This window comes from Falco naumanni, chromosome 6, assembly GCF_017639655.2.
Source record: "Falco naumanni isolate bFalNau1 chromosome 6, bFalNau1.pat, whole genome shotgun sequence".
In the NCBI taxonomy this organism is placed as follows: Eukaryota; Metazoa; Chordata; class Aves; order Falconiformes; family Falconidae; genus Falco; species Falco naumanni.
Genome location: NC_054059.1, coordinates 11,917,383 through 11,944,000, shown reverse-complemented (window position 1 = coordinate 11,944,000; position 26,618 = coordinate 11,917,383). Strand labels below are relative to the sequence as shown.

Sequence of the window (26,618 nt, the reverse complement as noted above, 5' to 3'; positions counted from 1 at the left end):
TCAAATTCCTAGGAACTAAATATCTGGGTTTTAATCTCAATGTGTAGCAACTGCATTTTATTATTATCTTATTACATTATTGTTCTCTAGTACGAGTTGGCTTTCAAAGGCCAAAGTTTGTTAACCTAGGTACTTTCTCACTTAATATATTGAGTGGAACTGAATTCTTTAAAATCAGACAAAAAGTTACTTGTTTCTTTTGTTGGCCCTTCTCCAAATGTGTCTCCTGCTAGTGGGGACAATGCACACATTCCCCAGGATGAAATTTATTGAATGGTTTTCTGTTTCTAGAAACTCCTGTGGTCCACTTGTTCAGCTTAGACTGTTGGGGAGATGTTTGTTGCTTCTAAGCAAGAGAGAGAGTTATGTTAAGCTGTTTCACCATAAAGAAACATCTATTGCTAATTTTCATTCTTCCCTGGAAGTGTCGAGCCACTCTCTCCACCATTTTTTGTCATGACCCAGAAATAAAATAATGCAACTAATATGAGAGACACTTCACTGTAGTTTGATTCTTCTTTTTTTGCCTAGCTAACTTCCACAGAAGTTCAGGGTTGTACTTTGTATGTGTGACCCAGAGACTCTAATAGAGCAGGAAAACATAGAATTTTTTTTCTTACACACTCTTTCTGGTTTAACTTCACAGGGCCTTAGAATTTAGGCTAAGGAAGGAGAGAGTTTTGCAGAGGCAGATGAGACATCCATCTCGGAGAGTCATCCATACAGAAACACTATGAGGTAGTAGCCCAGTTTGACCTAATGTGAAGCCAGCTTACTCTTCATGGAAAAAAAGGAGGTTTTGTTTCAAGGCACTATTACAGAGCTCAAATTGCTAGGATTCCCCGGTGAAGTGGGATCTCAAATTCTTTAAATAATCACTTAGATATTGACAGTGAACATCACCAAGGGATAGCCAGCAGAGCACAGCGGTCTGATTTTTGGGAGGTCTCTCTTCATACTGTTTGCTTTTGTCATGTTGACGTGTGTACTAAGATGGATATTTAAGGGGGAATTTGCAAGAAATTGAGCATTTGAAGAATTATCTTCATATCAGCAAGCTTAGCTGTGCATGGGAAGGGGAGAATAAATAGGGCGATGAATAATATCTTTTTCTTTTGCCCAAGAGTAACAAGCAGCAGTAAAGGGAAGGGTAGTGAGCTACAGACTACATGTGCAAGACGTATCAGATGGTTTCCGTAAATGATGAATGAGCACTTCCCACAGCCTGTGACGTTGTGATTAAGTGATTGATAGTCACATTAGTGAAGTACATAGCTTGTTCTGTGCCACATGTGCTTTGCTGGAAAGAAAAAGATTCAAGTGTGTGACAGCACTTTGCTGAATCACAATGTTGAAGTACTTGTTTGTAAGTTTTATTCTGGCTGGCTGGACTTCCGCATTGCATTGAGCATTTGCATTGAATTGCCAAGCATTTTTCCATTCCCATTAGCTTCAGGGATTAGACTCTCTCAGCACTTGTACCAGCAAGCTATTACAATTATTTATTTTTCATTTTTAAATACAAGCTATTGAAGTTAGTGTTAGAACTAAGATATTATACTGCTTTAGCTTTTATTCATCATGACTGAAACAGTAGTGGAATTCCAGTTTGATATAAAAAAACTGTTATAAATACCAGAAGACAACTTACATATTTATGACACTAATTATATTGCTGATAATTTGCTTGTCTATGACTTTTTCTTTATAGTGAAGGTTTCTGCTCTAAACAAGACTCACAAGACTATAGGGTCACTAAGTAGAGATTGATTTTTCTTATATGATGCAGTAAGCAACATTTATTGTACAGTGGCTTCAGTGATTTATAGTTCAATGTGTAAATACTGAGTGAGATTAATTATTTGATATTGCAATGGAGAACAGCTTCCCTCCCATAGCTAGAATGGGAGTATCCATAATATAGCCAGTGCTGCTGCTGACAGACTGAAGACTTTCCATGGGTGTCTTACTATTAAAAATAAACAATAAAAGCCCTCACTGGAGTTACAGCCAGATGTCAGCTGTGTTTTCAAAAGTTTTCTTTTCATCTTGGAATTTTCCATTGCAAAGTCTTTATTTAAAAATACAATGTTGCAATTAAAATTTTACTATGCGACTGGTGTTAGGGTTTATTCAATCCAAAGAGCATCTCAATATTAATGATGCAGAGAGTGGCATATGGAGTACTGTTATAAGAAGCAGTATTTTTCAAAGCATAGGATGCTTTAAAATCATAAATGAAACTTATCTACTCCTTAGTTGTTAATCAAAGTCCTACTGCAAAAATAAACTGAGGTGAAATCAAGATCATCAACAGTGGGTACTAGATGCAATTGTTTTTTTGATGTAGGCTTTCCTACTTCCTTTAGTATGCTCATTTGCACTGTGTGTTGCATCCATAAATACACGTGTGTTTCCCTGATACATTTGCATTAGTGCTGTGCTCACAAAAGATATCTAAGTATTAACTAAAACATGGAGGATTGATTAAAAAAAAAATAATTACTCAAACTCAACTCAAATATTAAATATTTATTGCAGTGAAAAGACCATGTGTACAAGGTGTTTTGGAACAACTCAGTTAGTGGAGTGTCACAACCTAGCAGCCCACACTGCAGTCACCTGCCTCCTCCACTGTGTCTCCATGATCTTCCCCTACCCAGAGTGTCCAGCTGGCAGGCCGAAGAGAACAGATAAATACTGAGATCATGTAACAGCTTTTCTTCAGCAGGGCACCTTATTTAATGTATCTCTTATCCGTCTAGTTATCAGACTTCACAAAACTTGTAAAACCTTGGTATGTTCAACTCCTTCTCAATGGATCAGTTCTGGTTGAAATTCACCACCATGAGCCAGTAGGGGAACAAGTGACAGAAGCTGTAAGGATTGCATAAAGAACACAGGAAACAAGACTAAAAGCTCAGAAATTTCATCTCTGAGTTAAAAAATGAAGTTCACTAATTTTTGCCTTTTTTCTGCATTGGAAGTTTATAAGCCAAAAAGTAATCTGAATTTCAGAGAACAGTATGATAAACAGCACTTCAAAATATTTTAATAAGTCTATACTCAAGATAGCGATAAGTTTTTACAAGCATTAGTAGATTTTTTATGATTATTTAGGACATTATGCTCTGGAAAGCATGAGTGTAATGGTAACATTTTAAATCTGGGTTTATCCTTTCTATTTGCAAGCTGGCAGTTTGACTGTTTTGTGTGCTTAACAAACTGATACCTTTATTTGGCTTTCCCCCAGAGGGGCAATTGATACTTGGCAAGACAGAGAAGTCTTTGAAATTATTACACTGCTCTTCAATTTTTTACCCAGACCAAAAGTTCAAGGTAATGGAAAACCTGTCAGTCTTCAGTGTAACTGTGTTGAGTAGTAGTGATGTGACTGCTACTTTGCTTAAAATACAACAATTTAAAATGGAGAGATATGGATATGACACCAAACAGTGCAAGCCTAATTGTCTTGAAAGAGAATACAATTTAAATATAGTGCAAAATGCAACTCGTGGCTAATGCAGGTTCCCTAGCAGGGTTAGCAAAGACCTTCACAAATGTGGACAATTTTGTTCTAGCTTTCATCAGATCTGACAAATGAAGGAGCATCTTTTTAAAACTTCAGGATGGCAATAGTGTTCATTCTTGTAAAGAAAGAGTATTTATGCAGCAAAAAGCCTAATCAAGACTTCTGGGCAAAGCTATAGGGATAAAACCACTCTGGGAACCTTTTCAGCATTGGGCAGCTTTCTTTAAGATGCAGTTGTCTCATCTGCATTCCCAGCTGTCTGAATAGGGAGTATGGTTGTAAAATTCTTCCTGATCTAAATGATCTTCTATTGGCAATAGAGAAGCTATCACATTGTGAGTTGGTCAGAGTTTAAGAAAGCTAAAAGTATATAGCTCAGGACAGGTTATCCAAACCATAACACAGCGTAAGAAACTCGGGTAGAAATCTTGGGAAGAAAAGGGTTCCTTCCACCAACTCTGGCACTGTGGTACCATCATGCTGCTTATTCTGGTCATATCCCTGCTTCTGGATATTCCCTGCTATAGTATCTGGAAGTATTGGTCTCTATTTTGCAGTTTGATTCCCTTTTTGGAGTGCCTGGTTTAGTCGTGTGGTGCATAAACAGCTATTCATATACAACTTTATCCCGGCATATTATCTCAAGTCAGCAACTTGCTATGCCTGGACCAGGATTCCTGGCTTTCAGGGCTTGTGAGGATGGGCACAACACCATCTAAGTGCAGCTCTGTGGCTTCTCACTCCAGAGCTAAGTTTGTTTACAGGAAGCTTTTGGTCCCTGTGTTGCATCATGTATTTGTATTGCAAGTGTCTCCACAGAGCAGTTACCATATAGACTCTTTCCTTTTGAACAAGTGCTGGAAGAGTGTATATAGTATATCGTTGATCTGAGAGTGATCTTTTGCATTACTCTGTGATTTTACGGTGAGTCTCCGTGCCTCCAAATAACATTACTTATGAATAGCTGGAAGAGAAATTCAAGTACAGTAAATTTATCAGAGTTCAGACAGAATAGTGAAGGTATGTTTAATGTCATCAATAAAAATTACTTAGATGTAGAAAGTCAGAAAACTACAATTTTAACAAAGTTTGCCTGACTAAGCAATTCAGTAAAGTCTCTGAAATTCATAATGACCAGAAATGGAAGAATGACCAGTAAATTGGCTTGAACAGCTGTCAGAATAAATTTATAATCACCAAAACCCTTCATTTTACAATACCTCAACTGAAAACAGGAAGGAAAAACTTAAAAGTTCTGGTTTGTTAAATTTATGGCTGTTCACTCATCAGTTCTTGATATATTGGAATAAAATGTGTTTTCTTTCCATTTTAGGCTACATTCTTAATCAGGTGATTTTTTATAAAAAGGCCAACATTGCGTAGCATTTAGATTGATGTTTATATTTTTAAAAAATCAGGAGAAAAATAACAGCAGCTTGCATGTATGAATAAAATATTCCACTACTTATTATATTACTATATTCCAGTATAGTTCTACTGCTTACATGTGAATGTTTTTCATGACATGAAGCACTAAATCTGAATTTATGCAATATACAGAATGCTTACTAAAGAAAACTTTCACAAAATTTAAGTTAGAAGAATATGAGGAGTGCAAAGCTAAGTGCTGAAAGGTAGGAAACACTAGAACTGAGGCTGCCTGTGTAAACGTGGCCTTTTTGTATGTAAGCATACTCATTTAATTAGTCTCAGATTTCTCTCTGTGGAAATCGCCTCAATCAGTGCATGGGATGGGTCAGGGCTAAATGAAGGTGGTGCGCAGAAAGAGTTGGTCATCTTTAAAACTCAGATTCTCTCTGTTAGAGAAGCTAGAACTTGTTTAGAGAAGTTAAATTGAGGAGGGAATCGTAGGAAAAGGATGGTCGTCTGGCTCATTTAGTTACTGCTCTGGGAAATTAATCTCTTTGGGTCGCAGCCCCATAGGTTTTGTGTGACGTTTGACAAGTCATTTCAAACATGTATTCATTGGTGATCATATGCTGCCTGTTGCATGTGAGTTTATTCTGGCTTGATGCTATGGATTCAATCCTCAGAGCAAAAAACATACTTAATTCTTTAACATTCTGGTTTGTTTAACCCAGTTACATAGTGAAAGATGACAAGTTTATATGATTTGCACATTCACCGTGCAAAATGGAGTAAATGACACATGGAAAAAGTGTACTTTTTCTGCAAAAGTGAGAGGATAGTGACTGTTTTGTTGCTACAAAATACAAACTGACCATCTCATTGGGGGGGTCATAATATAATAAATACTTGTGATGGTATGTTGGAAAGGCTTTCGTTCAGTCTCAGGAATTCTTAGGAACAATTTTGTCTTCAGAATGAGCGATGAAAAGAGCTTGTTCCCCAAGTTTTCTTATTCTCTTCCTAATTCAGTATCACCATGAACCAGCCTCCTTCCTTCCAGGGGTTATTGTCCACCTCACTTTTTTGCACTCCAGTCAGATGACTTTGTCTTGGGTCATGCCTGACGGCCAACAGAGAAGATGCAACCTCCCCACATCCTGGGCAGTCCAGCTAACTTTCTCAGATCCAGGGTAGCCAAGAGGTGCAATTCCCGGCAAATACTGGTTTTCTGGCTCTAGACTTGAGGTGAAAAAGTAATATTCAGGAAATATCCAATCTATATAGCAGTAGGAGCTGTGAGTGAGTGCAGTGCCACTTTGTAATAGAAAGTCTCCTGGTATCTAACTGTTGATCTCTTTAAAGTCTCTTAATATGGGAGTTATGACTTAAAGATGTTTTAACAGATTTACAGATACTCAAAAGAACAGAAAACAGTTTGTGCTCTAATAGAAGGATCAACTCATTGTCATCTTTCAGTCAGGCACCAGCCATCCATAAGTACTTCTCAAAGCAAAGTGAATTTATTAATTTATTATGCAACAGTACAATATGGATTTTTTTTTTCTTTTTAATTTCTTTAAAAGGATCAGACAATCTCTTATGGTATTTCAGCTGGAACTTAGAATAAATAAAAGAATAAATTAAACCTTGGGCAGAAAAAAGGCATGGAAGATTCCTACCTGAAGTTTTAATGTTTGACAAATTTGAAGAATAGATGGAACTAACAGGCAAGCCAGAAACTTTGTAATTGACCGGCATTTTGCATCTAAAGTCTCCACAGTATAAGCATCCACCGCAATGCTTGAAGTAAATCAGCAATCCTACTTTTGTCTCTGATTACCCAGATCACTGCAGTTCAAAATAAAACACCAAAACTGTTCCATGAACTAGTGCACTTCCCAGCTTCATTAGAGAGAAATATATTGAACGTGTATGGTGATTTAATTAATATTGCTTCTTAGGTGATCTCTCTTGGGGCACAGGCAAGCTCACTGATGTGACCTGAGTCAAAACTCTTGCTTTTTGGGGGGGAAATCAAGAGCAATATCCCACAAATTTTGTTGTGGAGGCAATACATGAAAGCAGTTAAGCTAAGCTGCTTAAAAATATGATGTATCCTTTCTACCCCCAAACGGTATATTACAGATGGAAACTTCTGGTTCTGAGGTCATTTATGTAGAAAACCAAGGTGAAGCCAGAGTAATTAATGTTCTAATTATTCATTATCTAAAGATAATTATTTTTTTCAAATCCATCATTATAAACTGCTTTATGTGTCTGTCAGAGAGGGAGGGAGATGGAGTCTTTAATCCATTCAGAACATCTGTACGTGAAAAATGTTCTGTGGAGCATTGCTTGTGCATTTTTAATTATCTAATTATGTTTCCCCTTTCAAAGAAGCCATCACGTTACCAGCAGCCTTTCTTACGATCTGAAAAAGCTTGAAAAGTAATTTTAATTGTTTTTTTCATTTAGTTATTGCCATTGATTAAGATGAAGTATAATTCATAAACTTTTATTACAGGAACATTACACTAACATTTTTAACAGGCAGCACATGTTATTTTTAGAATGGAGAAATGTAGGAAAATAGTTTTAGCCATGGCTGAGACCTCAAAGCAGCTCTCACTTGTTTTTTCTTCATCTCGATTTATCTTTTTAAAAATGTTTTCTGTATTGTCTTTGTTAGTCCTCTCCTTCCACTGTTCCGTTTAGCCTTTCAGATTTTCCTCCTCCATTCTCTATTTTGTGGCTATATCCTGTTGCTGTTACTTTTGTAAGGGAGCAATGAGCAATCTATCCCATACTGATGACGTAGCCTTTTTACTTGAAGAGCAGTGAGATCACAGGTGCTTCAGTACCTCATGCTTTGGAGGGAAAAATGCAATGCAACATGTTGTAACAGGAATAATAATATTTTATTGAATATTTTATTACTGAACATTATAAAGACAGAAAAACTGATTAATTCAGCTTTCTTTTTACTGAAGAAGGCTTTCTCTGTTCAGTGGTGAGCATAAAAATCTCCACATTTTTGTATTTGTCATACACACGCTGCCCCATCCCTATTTCCTTGATACCTGTTTAACATTTACGTGCTTGCTATGTTTGGTACAGTTGAACTTGATATTTACGTGGCTATTTGCAGTCAAGTTTGGGTCATTTGACCTGTTTGTCCTTTGATTTCCATTAGCTTGCCTGCATCAGCATTAATACTGATCCTTAACCCTGAGCAGCACCCCTGCAGTAGCTAACTGCTTTTGTGTTGGTTTCGTTTTATGATTCTTGTGATTAGTTGGCTTCAGGCTGCCAGCGCCATGGGTACGTGCAGGCAGACACACGGGCTCCCGCATACAGAGACGATTGTTGTGCTTGTTTCAGAGAATATAGATCAACTTGATGAAGTGCTTTGGAAAACAGTTAAAATCTGCTTATCTTTTCTAACGTTCAGACTTACTTTCTGAATTGTTATTCTTTTATTTCATGGAATTTTACAAGTTTAAAAAATAGAAATCTGTCAGACCTGTGAAACTTGTACAATTCACATGTCAGTGTGTTACTGAAAAAGGCATTTTCACAAAACACATTCTGATACTGTATTCCAGCATGGAAATTTCCTGATCTTCCAAAGAAGGATGTTAACCAGTTAAACTCCCAGAGGAGACTTCTGTAATAAAGTCTTCCCTAACCCTTGCCTCGATGAGGGTTTACACGTTGAACACAATGGGGCTGGGACTCTGTCGTTCCAGAGGCAGTATCTGGGTCACTGAGTAGCACTTCTTTACAATATAAGAATATTGTAAAGAACAGATATACTTTACAAGAATGACTGGATTTCCATTATCTTAATACGCCAATAGAACTCTAATATGGTGACTTTACAGGAGAAGCAAGTTTTTTTCTGGTTCTAATAACTATTTCATGGATTTAATACATGATCAATGTGCGTGTTAAATTAATACGTATTTCCAGTTGGTACAGACTGTACAAAATAACAATTTCATTGAATCAACTAACTTCTTCATGATCTAAAAAAGTCTCTTGACTAGCTAGAGAGAATTTTAATATAGGATATGAGTTTGTCCCGTGGTTTGTAAAACACCTTGTTCGAGTTAATTTATGAAATACCATAAATAGTACACTAATTAATCTTGAAAAAAATGTTATATATCATATGTAAGTATAGCTGTATATTCTAAGACTGACAGCAATTTGTGGACAGGTAATTTAGAGTTTGGATTTATGAATTATGTTTCATATAATACTAGTAACAAGACAGTTTATTTTTAGAAATGTAATGTTTCTCATTATAAAGCAGTGCTCATCTTCCCTTTGGTCCACAACTATTACATGTTTAGGAGGTTATTAGTATTCATGAGCTACCTCATTGCAAAAGGGTGCCATAGAGGCTGTGAATTAGTACGTGATTCTGCATTCAGCAGAGGAGAAAGGAAGCTTACTAGCTCATGCTGGTGAAGCTCAGGGATTCTGTCAAAAGATTCAAGTTACTTCAACTGTGTGGAAAGAACTTATATTAAAATATCATCTATACGGCAAGGAATTGAGGGGATTGCTTATTTACCTGTGGCTTGCATTATTGGAAAAATGGATGGAGTAAAAATGAGCAATCATGAAAATAAACACCTAAAGTATTTTTTTATAAATCATCAGTAAGTCTAAGAGAATGAAGTAAATACTGTAATTTTAGCAATGGCTAATTGCTTAATGCTTTTTACCCTAAAAGGATATACCTCCAGATATATAGGTGAGTTTATGAACAAAGTTTGTTCTAGCTTCCTGTGTCTTACTATCTTTGTTTTTCAGGTGATGTGTACTATTGGCAGATATTTTATGTAGTTACTGAGAAATGCTGAGTGTATATCTATATACTAATTTTCTTAATCCAAATAATTTGTTCGGTATGATTTTCTGCATCTTGAATGTATGTATTCGATATCTGTATGTAGAGAGATATACCATGATTTAATACATGTAATTGGCTTTGTTGAAGTTCTATATAGTTGTGTATGCTATAGTTTAATATAAGCAACTATAATCCATAATGTCCTTGTAGTGTGTGCATTTTACAGAATTTACCTCAGGGCAGCTTGTAACTGAAACTACTCTTTAAGTTTTTTATCTTAATAGTTCATTCTTTGTTCTCACAGTACAACTTTCAGGCAACTTGCAAAACTGAAAGTCCTGCTTTCTTTCACAACTCTGATGGCTGAAGTGTAAATGCAGTCTTGATTTTGCCTTGTGTAGTACAGATACCCCTTTAGATAGGATCCGTCTCAACTGCATAAATTTTGGCAGGAAAATGGAAGTGTTTTTCCCCTGGTAGGGGGAGCAGAGTCTTCCCAGCTGACAGGGGAGCTGGGGGGTAGGGAGTGACCCCAGTGCTGAAGGACAGCTCTGGGGAGCTTGGGCTGGGGGTGTACCTCAGATCTTGCTGGGGTCAAAGGGGTTTTTGCTTTAGTGGTTTACTTCAATTAAAAAAAATAATAAATTAAAAACTAAGTGACTTTTTGCATGCTAAATATCTGTGAAGTAAAACAAAGGCACAGATAGATTGTCTGTACCTATTCTTAATATACATCTTCATGATGTTATGCCAATAATTAGAAATAATGTACGGTTTTTGCTGAACTAGTCATTGAAAGAATTGCTAAAGATGGTAAAACAATTTTAAATAAAAATGTAGTAAATTATTTCATTCATAATTTCAAGAAGTAAATGGAGTATACTGATAACTATTTTATTCTTAGTTATTCTGCTACTGAAAACAGTATTCATTTATTGTGTTATGGTAACTAGGTTTGAATCAGCAATATAACAAGAATTTAGTGATTTTAGCCACAGGCCTGCAAAAACTTGTGTCTGCATTTAAATGGATGTGTCACTTATCCCAGCAAGTCCACTAAAGGAAAATAAAATTTTAGGTATGTTTATTATCAGAAGGGTTAAGTGCAAAAGGATATATGTAAATTCATGCAGGTCTTTTGCTTCTGTGTGCTTCATCAATTAAACTCGAACCATATTGAAGAAAGTAACAGTGTGAGCTAGGAGCTATTTCTCCAAGTGATAGCCATTAATGGAATGGAAAAATATAGTGTTCTAAGGGTACTCAATTAGATTGTATAAGAAGATTGAATTTAAAATGCCCATTATTTTAATACTGTTCCAATTAATGCAAAATAATAAACTAGCCCAGGGATTAGATGAACGCAAAGGAATCTTAATCTGTTTGCCTAGTGATGACAAGGGGAAGTATTGGACAGCTGTAAGCTGTCGGATTTGATCCTTGGTCCTATCCCATTAAGCCTGTTTCTAGCAAACTAATAGCTATTTTGTACTAGAAGTACACTAGAACATATTTCCTAGGAAAGCAGGACTTTATATCTGCAAGGTAAAACCAAGTACAAGATTAATCTGAATTCCAAATATCTCAGTCTTTCTTTTATTAAGGTAAATCTTCTGATTCCCTCTACCCTTCACTGAGAATGAAAAATTATATTTGTCTGGGTCTTGGAAAAAGTAATTTATCTATTATTCGGGAAGTATTCATAGTCCTTGAATTAGGGATTTAATACATCGAAAATGGGATTTTCCTAAAGTTGCGATACTGTCAATTCTTATTTCTCAGTTGATGGACATCCTTGTCTCCTAAATTCTTATTAAATAATGTGAGATCAGAGCATTTCAGCTCCATTGTACAAAAAAGTAGACTGGCATAAAAACGTTGTACAATTGGTATTTATCATATTCAGAAACACTTGAAATTCAGTACAGCGAAGTCAATTGTATGATAAACAATAATTTCTTTAATTGCATGGCAGATTTTATAGTCCATTAAACTGTAATGCTGTAAATGATACATTTGTGGATTAATGTCAGCAAAGCACATGTCAATATAGCTCAAATATCAACAGATGCTCTCAAAAGTATTTTCAGTTTCTTTCGCCTCTTACTAAAGTATTGATGCAGAAACAAGAGTTCCAGAATTGACAACAAATCCGTGGCTCAAAAAGGGAACAAAATAACTACAGAAAGCTTTAAGTAGGGGACATAATGAGCATTGCAGAAATAGTCACTGAAACACAATTCCAAGCACTGGTGGAAAGGAGTTATCCATGTGGAAAAGAATTGTCCATGTCTAATCAAAGTAGAAAGTAGAACCCCTGAAAACAAGACCTGCATGATTCCACCCTTTCCAAGTATCGACTATACTTTTGGTCTGCCTTCTGCTTGAAATGGCAAAGCATCTCCTCCTTCAGAGAAGCAAACCAGTCAGTGGTGTTGCCTTCTGCCACCCAATAGTCATGACTGTGGGGCCTTGTTCCCTCAGCAGAGGAGGAGGAGGGACTCAACATCAGAAACTGGCCAGTGTCGGAATGACGTTGGGAAGCCCCGATGCACTGAATTAGGGATCAAAGTTTCTGTTTGAATATAGGGACTGTATAATAGCACTCCAAGCTAATGATACAGGTTGATTGCATATTCAGACAGGATTATCACACTTTTGATAAATTTGATCTCTAGTTTTAAGGTTTTCATAACTGCGCAAATTAGTAACATTACTTATTCTAAAAGAGAAAACGTTTCCTAGGATTCTCTGTCCATAGCCAGAATTCTGTGCTAGAGCTATGGACCAATATCAAGCCCCAAAATTAAGGAAGATAAACCTCACTAAATCTTCTCAAATTGTAGAAAAATACTTTTATCAGAAGTTTCAGCATGAATTTTGAGATGTTCATCACTGCTTTTTAAAATTAATTTTCTCTTTGAAGAATAATGACTCCTATGTGGCAATCACAATTCATATTTTTTCATTACAGTGTTTGTGGAGAGATAAAGAAAGAAATCTGTGTTACTCAAAACAAAAGTAGCTGCTAAGTTAGTTATTTTGTAAATCTGAGGGTTTTGCATTCTGTGAGCCACAATAAAAATACCATTTAGTAATCACTGCAACTTTGAAAAACAGCAGTGTATGTAGCCTATGAACTAAACACCTGTACTATATTAGGGACATGATTTAGATTAAAGTCAAGAAACTTATATTTATCTCCCTCAAGAAAATCAGTCTCTATTTTGGAAACATAATATTTTAGGGCATTTTCTGGCGATTTCATATTTTTATGTGAACAAAACCAGTTTGCCTGACACAAAACCTTTTCCTTGATACTTGCATATTTATGGAAGATGGTCTTTTTTGGGTTGTTTTTTTAAAATGATCAGAAGATGCATTTAAAATTCTTCCTGGAATAATTGACTAGATACATGTGTCTGTATGTGTGAGTGCTCACATATATATGAGGGAGTGTGTTCTGGGGAAAATCGACCAATAAAATACAAAGGAATTTTACACAGAAACATCAAAATGCCTATGTTCTTCTATTTTTGCCATGCAAACTCAAAAGCCAATCACTAAAGTCACAGTGAGATGGGGGGGAACAACAGAGAACCTATTTTAAGGTCAGTGTGCCTCAGGTGGTCCACTGAAATGTGTCCTTGAGCACTGCAGTGCATCACAGCCCATCGTTCTACGGGAAGGTGGTAGCTGTTTTTTTATCCAAACTTAACAGGAGCAGATGCTAAGTGCTGAACGTAGTTAAATGCCTATGCAGAGACTGATAATGACCTTTCTATTAAGTGTTGTCTATTCAAGGACTTTTTCAAGTTCTTCAAACAATATTATCTATTTTTATCTCGTCTTAACCTATGGCCACACATTAGTAAATCTGGGTAACTGTCAGTAAAACGTAATTTGGGAATACATTATTTTATACCTTACTGGATCTGCGTTTGGACAGGGCTGAGTAAAGCTTTAGCAGGGTCCAGATCAGTAGAAGCCACGAGTTGTCAGTTTTTTTCCCACAGACCCCTTCATTTCTCCCTGGCAAGATTTCCTATCTGTCTGAAACTTGCTGTGACATAAAGATGCCTGTGCCTCTAACTCCTTTCTTTTGTGGTTTTGTTTGGTTTGGTTTGATTATTTTATTTTTTTTTTTTTGAGGGGGAGCCATGAGCAGGCCATCACATCTGCTGGGAATGGATCTTGCTGGGAGGGGCAGCAGGACTGTTGCTCAACAAATAAATTCAAAATTTTTCTTCAAAATACAGAATTACTGAAAAAAAATTATCTCTAAAATTAGTATGTTGCCAGTAGGTCTACTCCTCAGCAATAAAAGATCAAGGAGTTTCCCCATGTACTAGGCTAATTTAACAACTACATCTGAAGTAAGTCAGGCTGCACCTTAAATGTCTGGGTCTCTGCAGAGTGTTGGCTAACTTGGTATTGCCATCAGAGCTAGGGCATCACTTGGTTGTAGAACTGCTAGGACCGCGTATTAGTATGTCCTGTGTGTATTTGAGATTGTTCTCTGGAGCATGTTTCTGAATACTTTATCCAGCCTCTATGTGCAGGAGCAGAAACGAGATTTGTATAGAAACATTCAAATGCAATGTGATAGCTAAAGAAAATCAAACAGAACTGACAGATTCATCTGTCAATCAATGAAAGTTCTACTGGATTATTAGGGGTTTTAGCCTCAAAATTATTTCTTCATACTGTGATTATTGCATTTACCTTTAAAGAAGTGAGAGAGCAAAGACCTAAAAAATACTACATGTTATATTATCTCTTTCTGTGACGTGTGAAAATATAGAAGATGATATATTCATATCTATTAGGCCTTAAGGCTTTGGTTAACAGTGCCAATAAGATATGTGTATTAACCTACATATATTCTCTTGACCCAGTTTCATTTTCTTTGTTCTTAAAATTGCTGGTTTATTGCTTTCTGTATTCTGGGGATATAGGCAAGAAGGCTTCACATGACTTTTAATTGTTGCCTGTCTCTCTTTCTGTCACTCCAAAGACCATGGAAAAGTGTTCATTTTATTTATTTCCTTTAAAGAAGTGAGGAACAAATTATAGCACTGGACATAAATATTGTGAGAAGCATCAAATTAACCTTTTATTTGTGAACAAAACAAAATGTATCAAGACTTGAAATTAATTTACTAATTAAAAAAAAAAAGGCTTTTGGAAATACGGTTACACAGACAAATTAACATGTTTGTTTTTACTTTGTAACTATAGTACATTTACTCCTAAAATGCAAGGCAGACGGATGGGGACTTCAGGGAGAATCACTAAGAGCACAAGTGTGAGTGGAGAGATGTATAAGCTGGAGCACAATGATGGAAGTCAGTCGGACACGGCTGTCGGCACAGTTGGAACAGGTGGGAAGAAAAGGCGTTCCAGCCTTAGTGCCAAAGTGGTTGCCATAGTGTCTCGAAGGAGCAGAAGCACATCTCAACTTAGCCAAACAGGTGAGTGAGACACACTCTTTGGATACAGGACTCTCAACAAACGTGGTTCACCATTATTTCATCTGTGGCATCTGTGTTACATGTGTATGGTTATAGACCACTCAGGAGAAAAGATTTTCCAGCTGTCAATAAATTTCTGAAATACTCATTTCCTTTGATCGTAAGACATCTGCAAGAAAGAATATACAAATGCCTTTTAGAATACGTGCCATAACAACTTTCTGTCCTGATAAATGAAAAATGTTTTTATCTCTTAGAAGCCTTGTTTACAGGTAGGCAAGGAAATGCAAAGAGACGTATGTGGGTATCAGCAGTGAATAAGGGTTTGGCTAAGAGCAGCTTTTTATGTATACGAAGTTTCTTCTAGTAGAACAGTTGAGTACAAATAGGGGGGAATTGAAATCTGAGCAAATGAATGGTTGTTACATAACTCGGATAAAAGGTTGTACCTGTAGTGGGAAAAAATACTTTTTTTAAAACTACCTTTGATTTCTTAGTCAAGAGTAAATCAAATATTTTTTTCTTTTAAAAATAACACTGGCAAATTGGGGTCAGTGGTTTCACATAAATTACACAACAACGTGATGCTTCATTAGGAATGTAAGACTTCCAACTCTCATTGTGACTTCAGAAATCTTAAAAGCTTCATATCTGCATAGCCTGAAGGAACAAAAGCTCATACAAAAAGATCAAAAGAAAAAAAGAAAAAAACAGAAGAAAGTAAAGTCCCTGTCCTGCTTCTGTTGAACCCCGGTAAAGACTTCTGCTCTTGTCTTCAGTGGGAGCAGGACCTGACCCTGAGGGTTCTTGCTCACTAAAAGAAGGAAAGGAAAGAGTAAAAGCTTCAGGCTAGCATAGAATGCATGCTTATTGCAGCATCCCTCTCACATAGTCAGGGTAATCCAAACTAAGGTAAGTAACAGTATTGTTTATTTATATCATTAAATATCTCACCCTTTTCCCTTGTTTTTCTTTTATTGCCAGATGAGCAGTAGAAGTGATTCTTTCAAATGTAAAGCTTGGTCAGTTTTAACAAAAATATTGTAATGCTTTTCTACACAACTCATCTATGAATTTTATGCCAGAAAGCATATAATCATGCAGTTGGACCAGATGATAGATATAGTAGGCATATTTGCAGCCCAGAATTGTAATTAATAATGTGTTGCTCAAATATGCACTCTGCCTGAGTATTCAACCAGAATATGGTTGGTTGTATACAGTAGGATGTTATTTTACTGTATCAGAATCAGTGGCATGCTCTTAAAGTAGTAAGAAGTGGTGTTGTATTATAGAAAGGGGTTTAGGTTGATGTTTTACTCCACTTACTATAAAGAGCAAAATATTTTAAGTATTTTGCAGAATGTTTACAGGATGGTGTTCCTTTCTAGCTTCTAAATCTCTTTGAAATAGGAATTTCTGTGACAGAGCAAATCTTTGCTCCATCTTACTCAGTAGTCCAGCTCTGACCAGGAACAGGTCTGTATGCCTAAGAGAAAGGCACAGGGGCTACCAAACAGGACGATTTGCATTGCATGAGAGCTAACTCACTCTTCTCAATGAAGTTAGTAAATTAAAGCTAAACTATGACTTCTAAACACTTCTCAGTATTATCTATTTAAAACTTACATGTTCCTATTCTTCATAGAACAATGCTATAGTTCTCCAAATTTTGCTTGATATAAATCTTGAAACAATAGGAATTTTGCAGGGAATAGAGCATCTAATTTTGTAATGAAATTCAAACAGAAAATCAAATATGAAAAGTATGATTATGTATTATTCATTATTGTAAAACAGAGTTGAGATTATACTTGCTTTACTGTGGCTCAGGTAAACAGTACTGTCTGATATAAGCAGAGAAGATGAGATGTGACATGTTTTGTCAGTCACTATTTTTTAGTTAAAACATTTTAAAAATCAATGCATTTGTTTAGAATATACACATGAGACTTGACAGGTTTTCAAAAAAAAATAAAATCCATTGTTGGAGACTAAATACACATGCCCTAAATCAGGGACCCACTTTCTTTCCTTCCTGTAGCGTAGGAGAGGGGAGGAGAAATTTGAAAGGGTCTAATTCCTTTTAATGTGCTGTGCCATTATGTCTCCACTATTGAGAACTAAAAAAGAAGAAAAAAAAAGTTTTGACAATATAGTATAAACTAGGTCCTTAAAATTGATTATGTGAAAATCAGTTCTAATACTCAAGTTCTGAAGTTTTAAAACTGGTGTGGAGGCATATGGGTCTTCAAAATTGGAGCTGTGTATGAACTTTAATTGAAAGCATGAGTGTGTATTTCAAAGGAAGTACAAAAAATACAGAAAAGTATGTACATCCTCTATAGTTTTTCCTGAATTGGTCAGTTAATTATTTTTTTTTTTCCTATGACTGGCATAATTATAAGTCAGGTATGTGTGACATATATAGTTATTTGTTTCTGAAAACTCAAAATAGAAGATCATAAATAAAATACAAGGTCAGATATTTCTTGTAAATTTGAGGTTCTGTATTTCTGCAAAACACGTAAGTCAGAAATTCTAGTTTACTACTGTCTTCAAAACCAGTAAAATTAACTTCCATATTGGGTTTGGGTTTGTTTGTTGGGTTTTTTTAATTATAATTTGAAGAAATGGTCTATAAGGGCTGAATTTGAAGTTTTGTAGATAATTCTTGCTTTTAGCATACTGCCCAGGTTTAATTTTATATAAAAATAGAAGTGGTATGTATGAAACTGCTACTAGGTAGCCATTATGTGTAAGAGTTGATTTTCTTTTCAATTGAAAAAGGAGTGTTTGTGTGTGTGAGTGTGTGAATGCATGTGTGTGTCTGTGTATACACATGTGGACCTCTTTGCATATATGGGCAAGATCCACTTGCAAGTAACCACATTATTTTGTGCACCCTTGTTCAGTGCTGTTAGAAAATACTTATTCTGAACATGTGCCTTATAAGATTGTCAGTGGAAGAATCGGGTTTTATTTTTATGTAAATCTGCAATGAAAAGTTTCTGCTACACCTTCCTTTCAGTTATGTTTAAGATTCCGTAATACTTTCAGTAACTGTTCCTTGAAATAACAAAATCCTTACTTTCTATGGTTTGTTTATTGTGCCCACAAATTGAATAGATTTTATAGTTCATCGAAAAAAGCTTGCAATCTTATGGCAGTATTCCTAATGAAAATCCAAATCTGTTTATGCTATCACAATTAAAAGGAAGAAAAGAATAGAAAAAGGGGAAAAAAAGTAAGCAAAACCCCCCAGAAAGACCATAGAAGAATGAAAATGGCTCTATGCATATTCTGTACAATTTTAGTTATAATCAACCTTTCTAGTTTTCTTCACCATTCTAATTCTTGTAAATAAATATAAACATATGTAGAAAATAAATATATAACTGCAGATTTTATAAATAATTACAGCAACTAAACTTAAAATCATAGGAGAATGATAGGAAAATAGATTATGATAGGAAGTCACCATCTGTTGTCTTGATTTTGAGATACAACACTCTGTTCCCCGACAGGTATTCTTGTAAGTTCCTGACCAGCGAGTGACTGAGGCAGTATTGATCATACTGAATTTTGATTTGAGATTCTGGGTTTCTTTTGAAAGAGATAAAACGGCTGCCATATGAGGAAAGAGCTTTCTTAAGGGATTTATACCATAAATAGAGACATAATAAAGCATTTCAGAGTGGATGGAGCTAATGATAGGGGTATATGACCAGTGAGATGAGTTCTGGAGAAAAGGAAAAGCTCAATCTCGGATAGACGGAAGTATTCCCATCCATGGATCCCTCTCGGTTCTCCTGGTACATGCAGTGGCGTGCCTTGAGAAGGTGAAAGGCTTCCTCCCTTTTGCTTTCTAAGCCCTGGTCAGCTGATAGGGGTTCAGAAAGGTCATCTGCTGGTAAGAGCATACTGTTCTTTTTAAGTGCTTATGCTTTGCAGCTATTCTGACACTGTATCTTCACCCTCTTGCTATCAGAGATTTGGTAGTATCGCATCTCTGTGATGTATTCTGCCCGATGCAATTGCCTGCTGGGTTAGCAAGACAGATTTTCCTCTTTAAGGCAGATGGACAGGGTGGCTGGCTGTGTTTTTGTGTGGTTGGTTGAAGGACTTAGGGGATTTTCACTCTTTAGCCACATCTAATGGAGGCAAACTTCTCTATTAAAAGCAATTACAAAATAATTTGAGAGTGTTTACTTAAGATGTGCAAAACATGATAACCAGTACAGATAGGATGAGTGAAAATACCAGCTTTGAGATAAATATGAACAAAACTACCAGAGAAGTGACTGGTGAGCCTTTTGAGACAGGGGCTCTATTTTTTCTGAATATGAGTTCTTAGAGACTGCTTTTATTTTCCAAAGAGCTCAGGACCATTAACATCAGTATTCTGGCTAGTTTTTCATTGACATTGCTTAAGAAACATTAATGATCTCATATAAGATAAAGGTGAGACTTTGCCTGGCATATTGAATATTGCTCCTATTACTGGCTCAAAGCAGATGAGAGCAGAACAGACGCGGAGAAGGGAGCTAAGGAGCTTGGAAGAAAGGTGAGCCTGTCGTGTCTCATGTTACATTGGTATCAGGTCATTTTTCTAAATGGAAATACCTTGCCATGTTTATGGTATCAACCACAATGAAATATTTCTACATAAAAACCTGTTATTTGCTGTCCATCTCCTTTTCATGAAGCTTAACATCAACACCTTGAATTAAAGCCATAGGCATTAACATTTCCGAGGGAGGTTATATACCATGAAGTGGACTAAAATAAAGTATTGTCACAAGGGGAAAACAGAGTGAAAAAAGACTCTTCACTCACGTGCATCTGTTGACCAGATACTTGGAAGGAATCTTTAAGTGTCTGACTGCTTTAAGTGCCAGGAACTGGCAACCTGAGCAAAACCACAGGAAAATTTTATGACATATTTCCTTCTGTAAAAATTGCACATCCTCACATGGAATTCCCTGCTACAGTATATTTCCTGTAATTTCCCCGTTAAAGAAATGGCTCTCTGTATGTTGCTTTGAATTAAATTCCAAATTTTCAATTTCAGAAAAGATCCCGAAGTGAGGAAACTGTCACTGAGCCATGAAGTCCTGATAATCTTGTACTCCACAGTATAGCTCTGCTCCTTTTGTGTGCTCACTCTAGCTTTAAGAACACTTCAACTGGTTGACTGCCCCACATTTCACCTTCTAAGACTATTCTTAAGGAGACTTTCATGGGTTTGTTGGATAACTGAAGTAAATGTTCAGAAGAGACAACCCCATCATTACATAAAATGTCCTCTAGTGGTGGAGAATATGATGGTTCACTGGAGGTACTTAATGACTCTTAGCAAGCACCACTATGCTGTAGTAAAAACAACGCTGCCTGGGAAACATGGAAATTCAGCAGAGTAAAGCAGTCTTCCAGGCTCGGAGCTACATCATTTCAGATCAGACACTGCTAGGAAAAAAAAAAAACCTCAGTGTTTCATTTTTGCAGTCTTTGTTTGGTAATGCCAGCAGGGATAATTTTCTGTCCATCCTTGTACTAATTTTATGATTCAACAAGAGATTTCATATAGGTCTGGATAGTATGGACAGATAAAGCAGATACTAAACCAGAAATAAAATATACTGGAGGGTGGAGGCCTTTGGGATAAAGAGGGGTTGTTCATCGTCTTTCTTAAGAAGGCTGTTGCTTCTTTCCATACTTTTGTTACTTTTTTACAAGGGTCATGACAACCTTTTCTTGCAGTGGTCAGGCTTCTCCCTGCCCCCGACATTTCATTTTGATTGATTGAGTTTTCATTTTGATTGATTGAGTCCCAGTTATAAACAACGGCAAGGATGCATTTCTAAGCATGATTCTTCTACCTCATAACCTTTGAGTTTATTTTTTTATTACTGTAGAGAGAAGTTGTGCTTACTTATAAATTACATTTATTTGATAAGAAAGCTGACTGCTAGACGAAAGTTCAAAATACTTATTTTATCTAGACTTCAGTAAATCATCTGTTATTATTAGACTGGAAGGAAAGGATGGAGATCAGTAAGGAATACTGGATGTCAGAAAGAAACTGGTTAGGAGGGAGCCATCAGATGGTTTTATTAAAACAAGAGCCAGAGAGTGCTTACTGGTTGACTTTTGAAGACAAAAACCACGGGCAGCTCTAGTTAATATTTTAATGAGAGGTAGTGTGTATGTTGCTAGAATGTGGTGATGATACTGATTTGGAAGGTATATCAGTTCCGTTTACTATAGAGGAAGGACTGAATAACTTACGGACTACAATAATAGAACTGGAATAAAAAGTGATAATGCATATTGCAAGATCGTTCCTTTCAGAATACTAATAAAAATTTCCAGATGCAATCTGGGAGTTCTGTCATCTAGAAAAAATAGGAAGAGGAAGAAGATGTGGGTATAATAAAAATCACAGGATGAATGTAAACTATGTATAAGATCTGGCCAGGGAAAAAGCAAATGCTATCCTGGGTGCATTGGGCAAGGTGTTTCCCTGGAAAGCTAAGAAAATGTTAACATCATTGAATGAGGCACAGCTGACAGCTCATCTAGAACACTGATCACTCAGCATGCAAGAAAATGAATGCAGGATGTCTGTGGGAATCGAGACCTTGAAAGATGATTTATTGTCTGATTTGTTCAGCCTATAAAAATGGAAGGTTTAACAGAGATATGATTGTTCTGTAAGAATGCAATGAGAGTAAACATTAAAAAGTCAGAAGAGTGTTTTAAGCTAAGGGAAACACCATTAGAAACTATGGCATAGAAAGAAACAGGTATAAATTAGTTATGAATAAAGTTTGTATTTGTCTTGAAATTACAATAAAGTTTCTAACAATCAGAACTGAGAGAGAGGTACCTTAAACCTCTCGAAGCATTTAGCATGCTAGGGATGAAATAGCGCTTTTTCTGTTTCTTATCTTTCATAATATCCCACTGCTGGCTTTATAAGATTTCTTTTCTGATGGTTTTCTTCTGTATTGCTGTCTCTTATTTATCCAAATGAAATGCTACAAGATCTTAAGTTTTCTAATAGTGGATTCAGAAACTTACCTGTCAGAATTACCATGAGTCTCACCGCTATACAGTTACCCCACAGGTTTAGTTTAGTCTTCTGTAATTCACCTGCTGTTCACTGTGTTGTAGAGGAGCATTTCCAAGCATTTGCTTGCATTGGGCATTTATCTGCAAGAAGGCTTACTATGTACACGTGAGCTTCCTTACCCACAGATACCTCCGTTTTGTAAAGTCTGCAGGCTTTGCAAATCTTTTCATTAACGTTAGACTGTGCGTACTTAAAAAGGAACTTTCTTCAGCCTTACAGAACTGTGGTGGTTAGCCTTGTTTGGCTGTTCAGTATTATCTCTGCAAGAGTCTTTCCTGTCTGGGTTGTTATTTTTCCCAGAGGAGGCCATTAGAGCTTGCTTTGCATAGTTGTGGTGATCTATGAGGACAATGGCTCTGTTGCACCAAAAGAAGACAAGGGAGCTTGACATTAAGACGGATTTCTCTTTTCAGCCAATGTAAAAAAAGCCTGTAGTGCAGCAGCAGGGACAGTAATGGTGCCTTTGGGATGGTGACAGGATCTGGGCTCTAAACCTGACACTGGCAGCCAAGAGCACCCCTCCGCACCCAGCAAAAGCTTCGTGCCGATCCCATGTGCAGCCAAATGTTTCTGTGTCAGGAGCAGGGAAACGAACAAATGGATGAAGAATAATACTAAAAACAACAAAAAAGACCTGATTATTTTTGTAAGAGGAACTCTTTGTTCTAGTACTGATACTTAATTCTTCGAAACTATTGAGTGAATGTAAGCACGTTCTCTTTTATTTACTGTTGCCGTCTAGCTAAGGAATTCACTACCCTTAATAGAAACATAATTCAGTTCCAGTTACTCATCTTCCAAAAGATTTCCTAATAAGGGCTAGTATTTTCAAACAAAGTCCCACTGCTCAGTTGAGTTAGTGTTACACGTGGCTCTTTTCCTTCTTCCTGAAATATAGATTTTGACTTTGTCTTCTGTTATGTAGCTGACTGACTTGTACTCAAAAAGTATTCATTTGCTTTTCTGTCTATTTGCAATTTCTCCCTGTATTTTTTAACTGTAATTTGGGCTATTTCCAGTACATAAGTAGTGTGGGATTTAGAAGAATTTATTCCTTTCCAAAAGTATAATCTTGATTTTAGCAAAGCTATGACATACACGTCTTGTAGAACTATAATTTCAAAATATGTCAAATGTATTTCATAAGTTAGCTTCACTGTTATGTTTCTGTTGTATTTTTAATGAAATATTTTCTAGAAAGATGTACTGATAATTCTGACTGTATTTAACTGAGCTTTGTTTAAAGAGATTTTTATTTGCTTTTTCAACTGTTTCACACTGAATTCCTAAGTTTTACTTTGTGTAAGTACAAACACTGAGTTGAAATAGTATCCAAATTATGACAGAAAAAGGAAATAGAGCGATGCCAAAGTACCAGCAGGAGGTGAAAAGAAGTCTGCTATCTTCACATTAAACGTTTCTACATAAATGCCTATCTGTAAGAGAATGACAGCATTAAACTTGAAGTTTATTACTCTTTGTATACTTCTTGCCTGATCAGGTCTACAGTCTGTGGTTTTCTGGAACTTGTGGGATTTTGTAGAAAGGTTTAGAGTACCTGCAAGTCATCCAGAGGACAAATATTCTCATTTTGTGGCATAGGAATGAATTTCTGTCTTATAGAAGAATAAAGCCCCTTTTGTTTAGAGTCAGGTGATGTAGCTTAATTTTGATAGACCTGAAATTATTTTTTTTCCTTTCCAAAGCAGTCTTTTTTCTTTACGTACATGAACTCTGATTTTCATTTGAATGAGAGTGCCTGTTTGGCATGAAACAACTCATTCAATTTTTAAGTATTGATTTGGGAGCTCAGGCTATCTAGCTTAAAACTGGGAAGAATAGAAATAGCTGGATCTGCATTATTTCCTTCACAGGGTTGTTCCAAGTGTCTAGATGAAGTTTGGGTCAGAAATGAGTTGTCATAGACAATCACCTACACAAATGGCTGCTCAGGACTCTGTTAATGTCCCCATTTTTTGTTGAATTTTGCAGGTTCTCACGCTGTGGCCTTTTCCCTTATAGTCAATGTAACACAGAGTTCTGGAGAGCAGATCAAAATATTTCATAGAAAGATAGATTTCGAAATCTGTCCAGTATTTCTTAAAAACCATTTATGGTGTTATTTTTCTCATGTAAATGAACAATTTGCAATAATTTTGAAAATGTTTTAAAACTATTCTTAATTCTTCCCCACAAACATACAACTTAAATATTTTTGTGCACTCTTTTTTTTTTACAGATCACCTTAATATTTTGCTTGCTTGCTTGTAGCTTCAGTGTAGCTACAGTTAAGGACAAAGTGGATAGCTGCATCTAAATATTCTAAATATGGGCAGAGATTCTTTTTTGATTCCAACACATTGTATTTCAAATATGAGTGTCATATCTCTAAGTCCATTAGGGTCAAGAAATCATTTAATTCTGGATCTTTCAGAAAATAAAATGACTTTTTAGAATCTTGAACTTTTTTTTTATAAAACGTCTATAAAATGTGTGATAATCATCTATTCAATGAGAATATATTGGTGGGCTGAGTTTAAAAAATGTGAATTTAGCTGAATGCAAAGAATCATTAGATTCAGAGACACTATTTTAATTTTATTTATCACTTGTACATGTGAATGTGAAGATGAGCTCTGAGAGAATTTTCAGTATTTTTTTTTTTTGCTAGGGATAGAACTGTTAGCAACAGAATCCAAATGAAAAGCGGTAAACCTAACCTAAGATAAGGAAGAGGATCGATAGGTGTTTTTAAGGGATATTCAAGGATAATAATGATAATGATGGTGATGATAATAATAATAATAATCATGTTTGCTGCTTTTATTGCAGTTGATGATGTTAGTGTATTTATAAAAAATCTGTATACATATCTACAATGTAACTGATAGAGTCTGCAATACAGATAATGGCCCGCAGACACTCTGAAGTGCATACCATAAGTAATAAAATACGCAGAACTCAGTAAAATTATGAAAAAAATGTTGACATGAGTTTAAAAAAAAAATATTTTCAAGTTCTCTGGCAAGTCATTACGTTAGGTGAAAACTGATTTCAAATCTAACACCTTGTGATGTCCATCTTGACAAGACACCATTCAGCTTGAGCATTTCCTTACATATAAATAAATATGAATGGCATTTTAAAACAAAATGCAGGTGGCATTCGATAGAGCAGATGCTGGTTTACAAAACATTGCAGTGTCGCTGAATCTTCTTGGGTGGTTTGGTTTTTTTCTGAAAAAAATACTTAGCTGAAAGATTTCACCGAGCTTTACAGGGCCATGTTGGTACATTGTTTCCCCATGTAGGAGCTCAGCATATGAGTAGGAGACTGGGCAACAGCCACCCGCACAGCATGTCTTGTCTTTGAGCACACCTAAGGTACAGTCCTAAAAGCAACTCCCTGCTCGAGTAATTTTTACAGATCATGAAGGGAGACTGGATTCAGCTGGCTGAGACCCAGACAACACCAACATTGCAGGACAGGAGAGGGCAGATGATGAACAAGGACAGTCACTGGCTTTGTTCCCACATGCATCACTCTGGCAGCGTATCTGCTATCCAAGGCTATGGGCCAGTCCAATGTTAACTTTGTTTCCAAGAAGAGAAGGAACAGCAGTTTAATATAAACTTTGTGTGACAAAGGAATTTGATCTCCGATTGTATAACGTTTATTGCCCAGAGTCCTCTCCATACTTCAGATGGCATATAAATTAAATTAAGTAATAACCACTTTGGCAAGTCTTAAAATGGAATAAAGATAGAAGAGATGAAAATGAGTACATTATATTACTTGCTAGTCCAATCTTGCTTCTTGCCCACCAATCTGATACACAAAAAGGGGAAAAAGGGACTGAGGCACCCATTGAATTTCTGCTTCTTCAGAACAAAGCTTGGCTCGCCAGTGGCATCTACCTGTGCTTCATGTGTAAGTGCTGCTCGTGAGCAGTGGGGTTTATCCCGTGGAAATGACTCCTGTCTGTGCATGCGAATGGCTTCTGTCAAAATGTACCAGGTGTGATTTCTTTTTAAGGAAATCAGAGACTAGTGAGAATTTAACAGATGTTTATATTTGAACATGGTTTTTTTTTTAAATTTTTACACTATCTTTCTTTTCCGTTGTACATGTACTGGTGTTTCAAGTGTTTAAACTTCCAGTGATTTTTAACCACTGCATTTGACTAGCCAGTTTGTTGCATCTGCTAAATATTCTCCAAATTACCAAGAAAAGACAAAG

General features: G+C 36.2%; 1 protein-coding gene across 49 annotated transcripts in view; it reads left to right on the top strand.

Moving 5' to 3' along the window:
* The window catches only part of RIMS1 (regulating synaptic membrane exocytosis 1), a 335,719-nt gene that overhangs the window by 276,544 nt on the left and 32,557 nt on the right, over positions 1-26,618 (top strand). For 42 of the 49 annotated variants that reach the window (XM_040598588.1, XM_040598553.1, XM_040598546.1 and 39 more), the window contains one exon: positions 15,009-15,241. The exons of the other annotated variants lie outside the window; for them this stretch is intronic. In XM_040598588.1, coding sequence (XP_040454522.1) covers positions 15,009-15,241 — 233 coding nt within the window. The remainder of the gene's footprint in view (positions 1-15,008; positions 15,242-26,618) is intronic. 49 annotated transcript variants of the gene reach the window in all.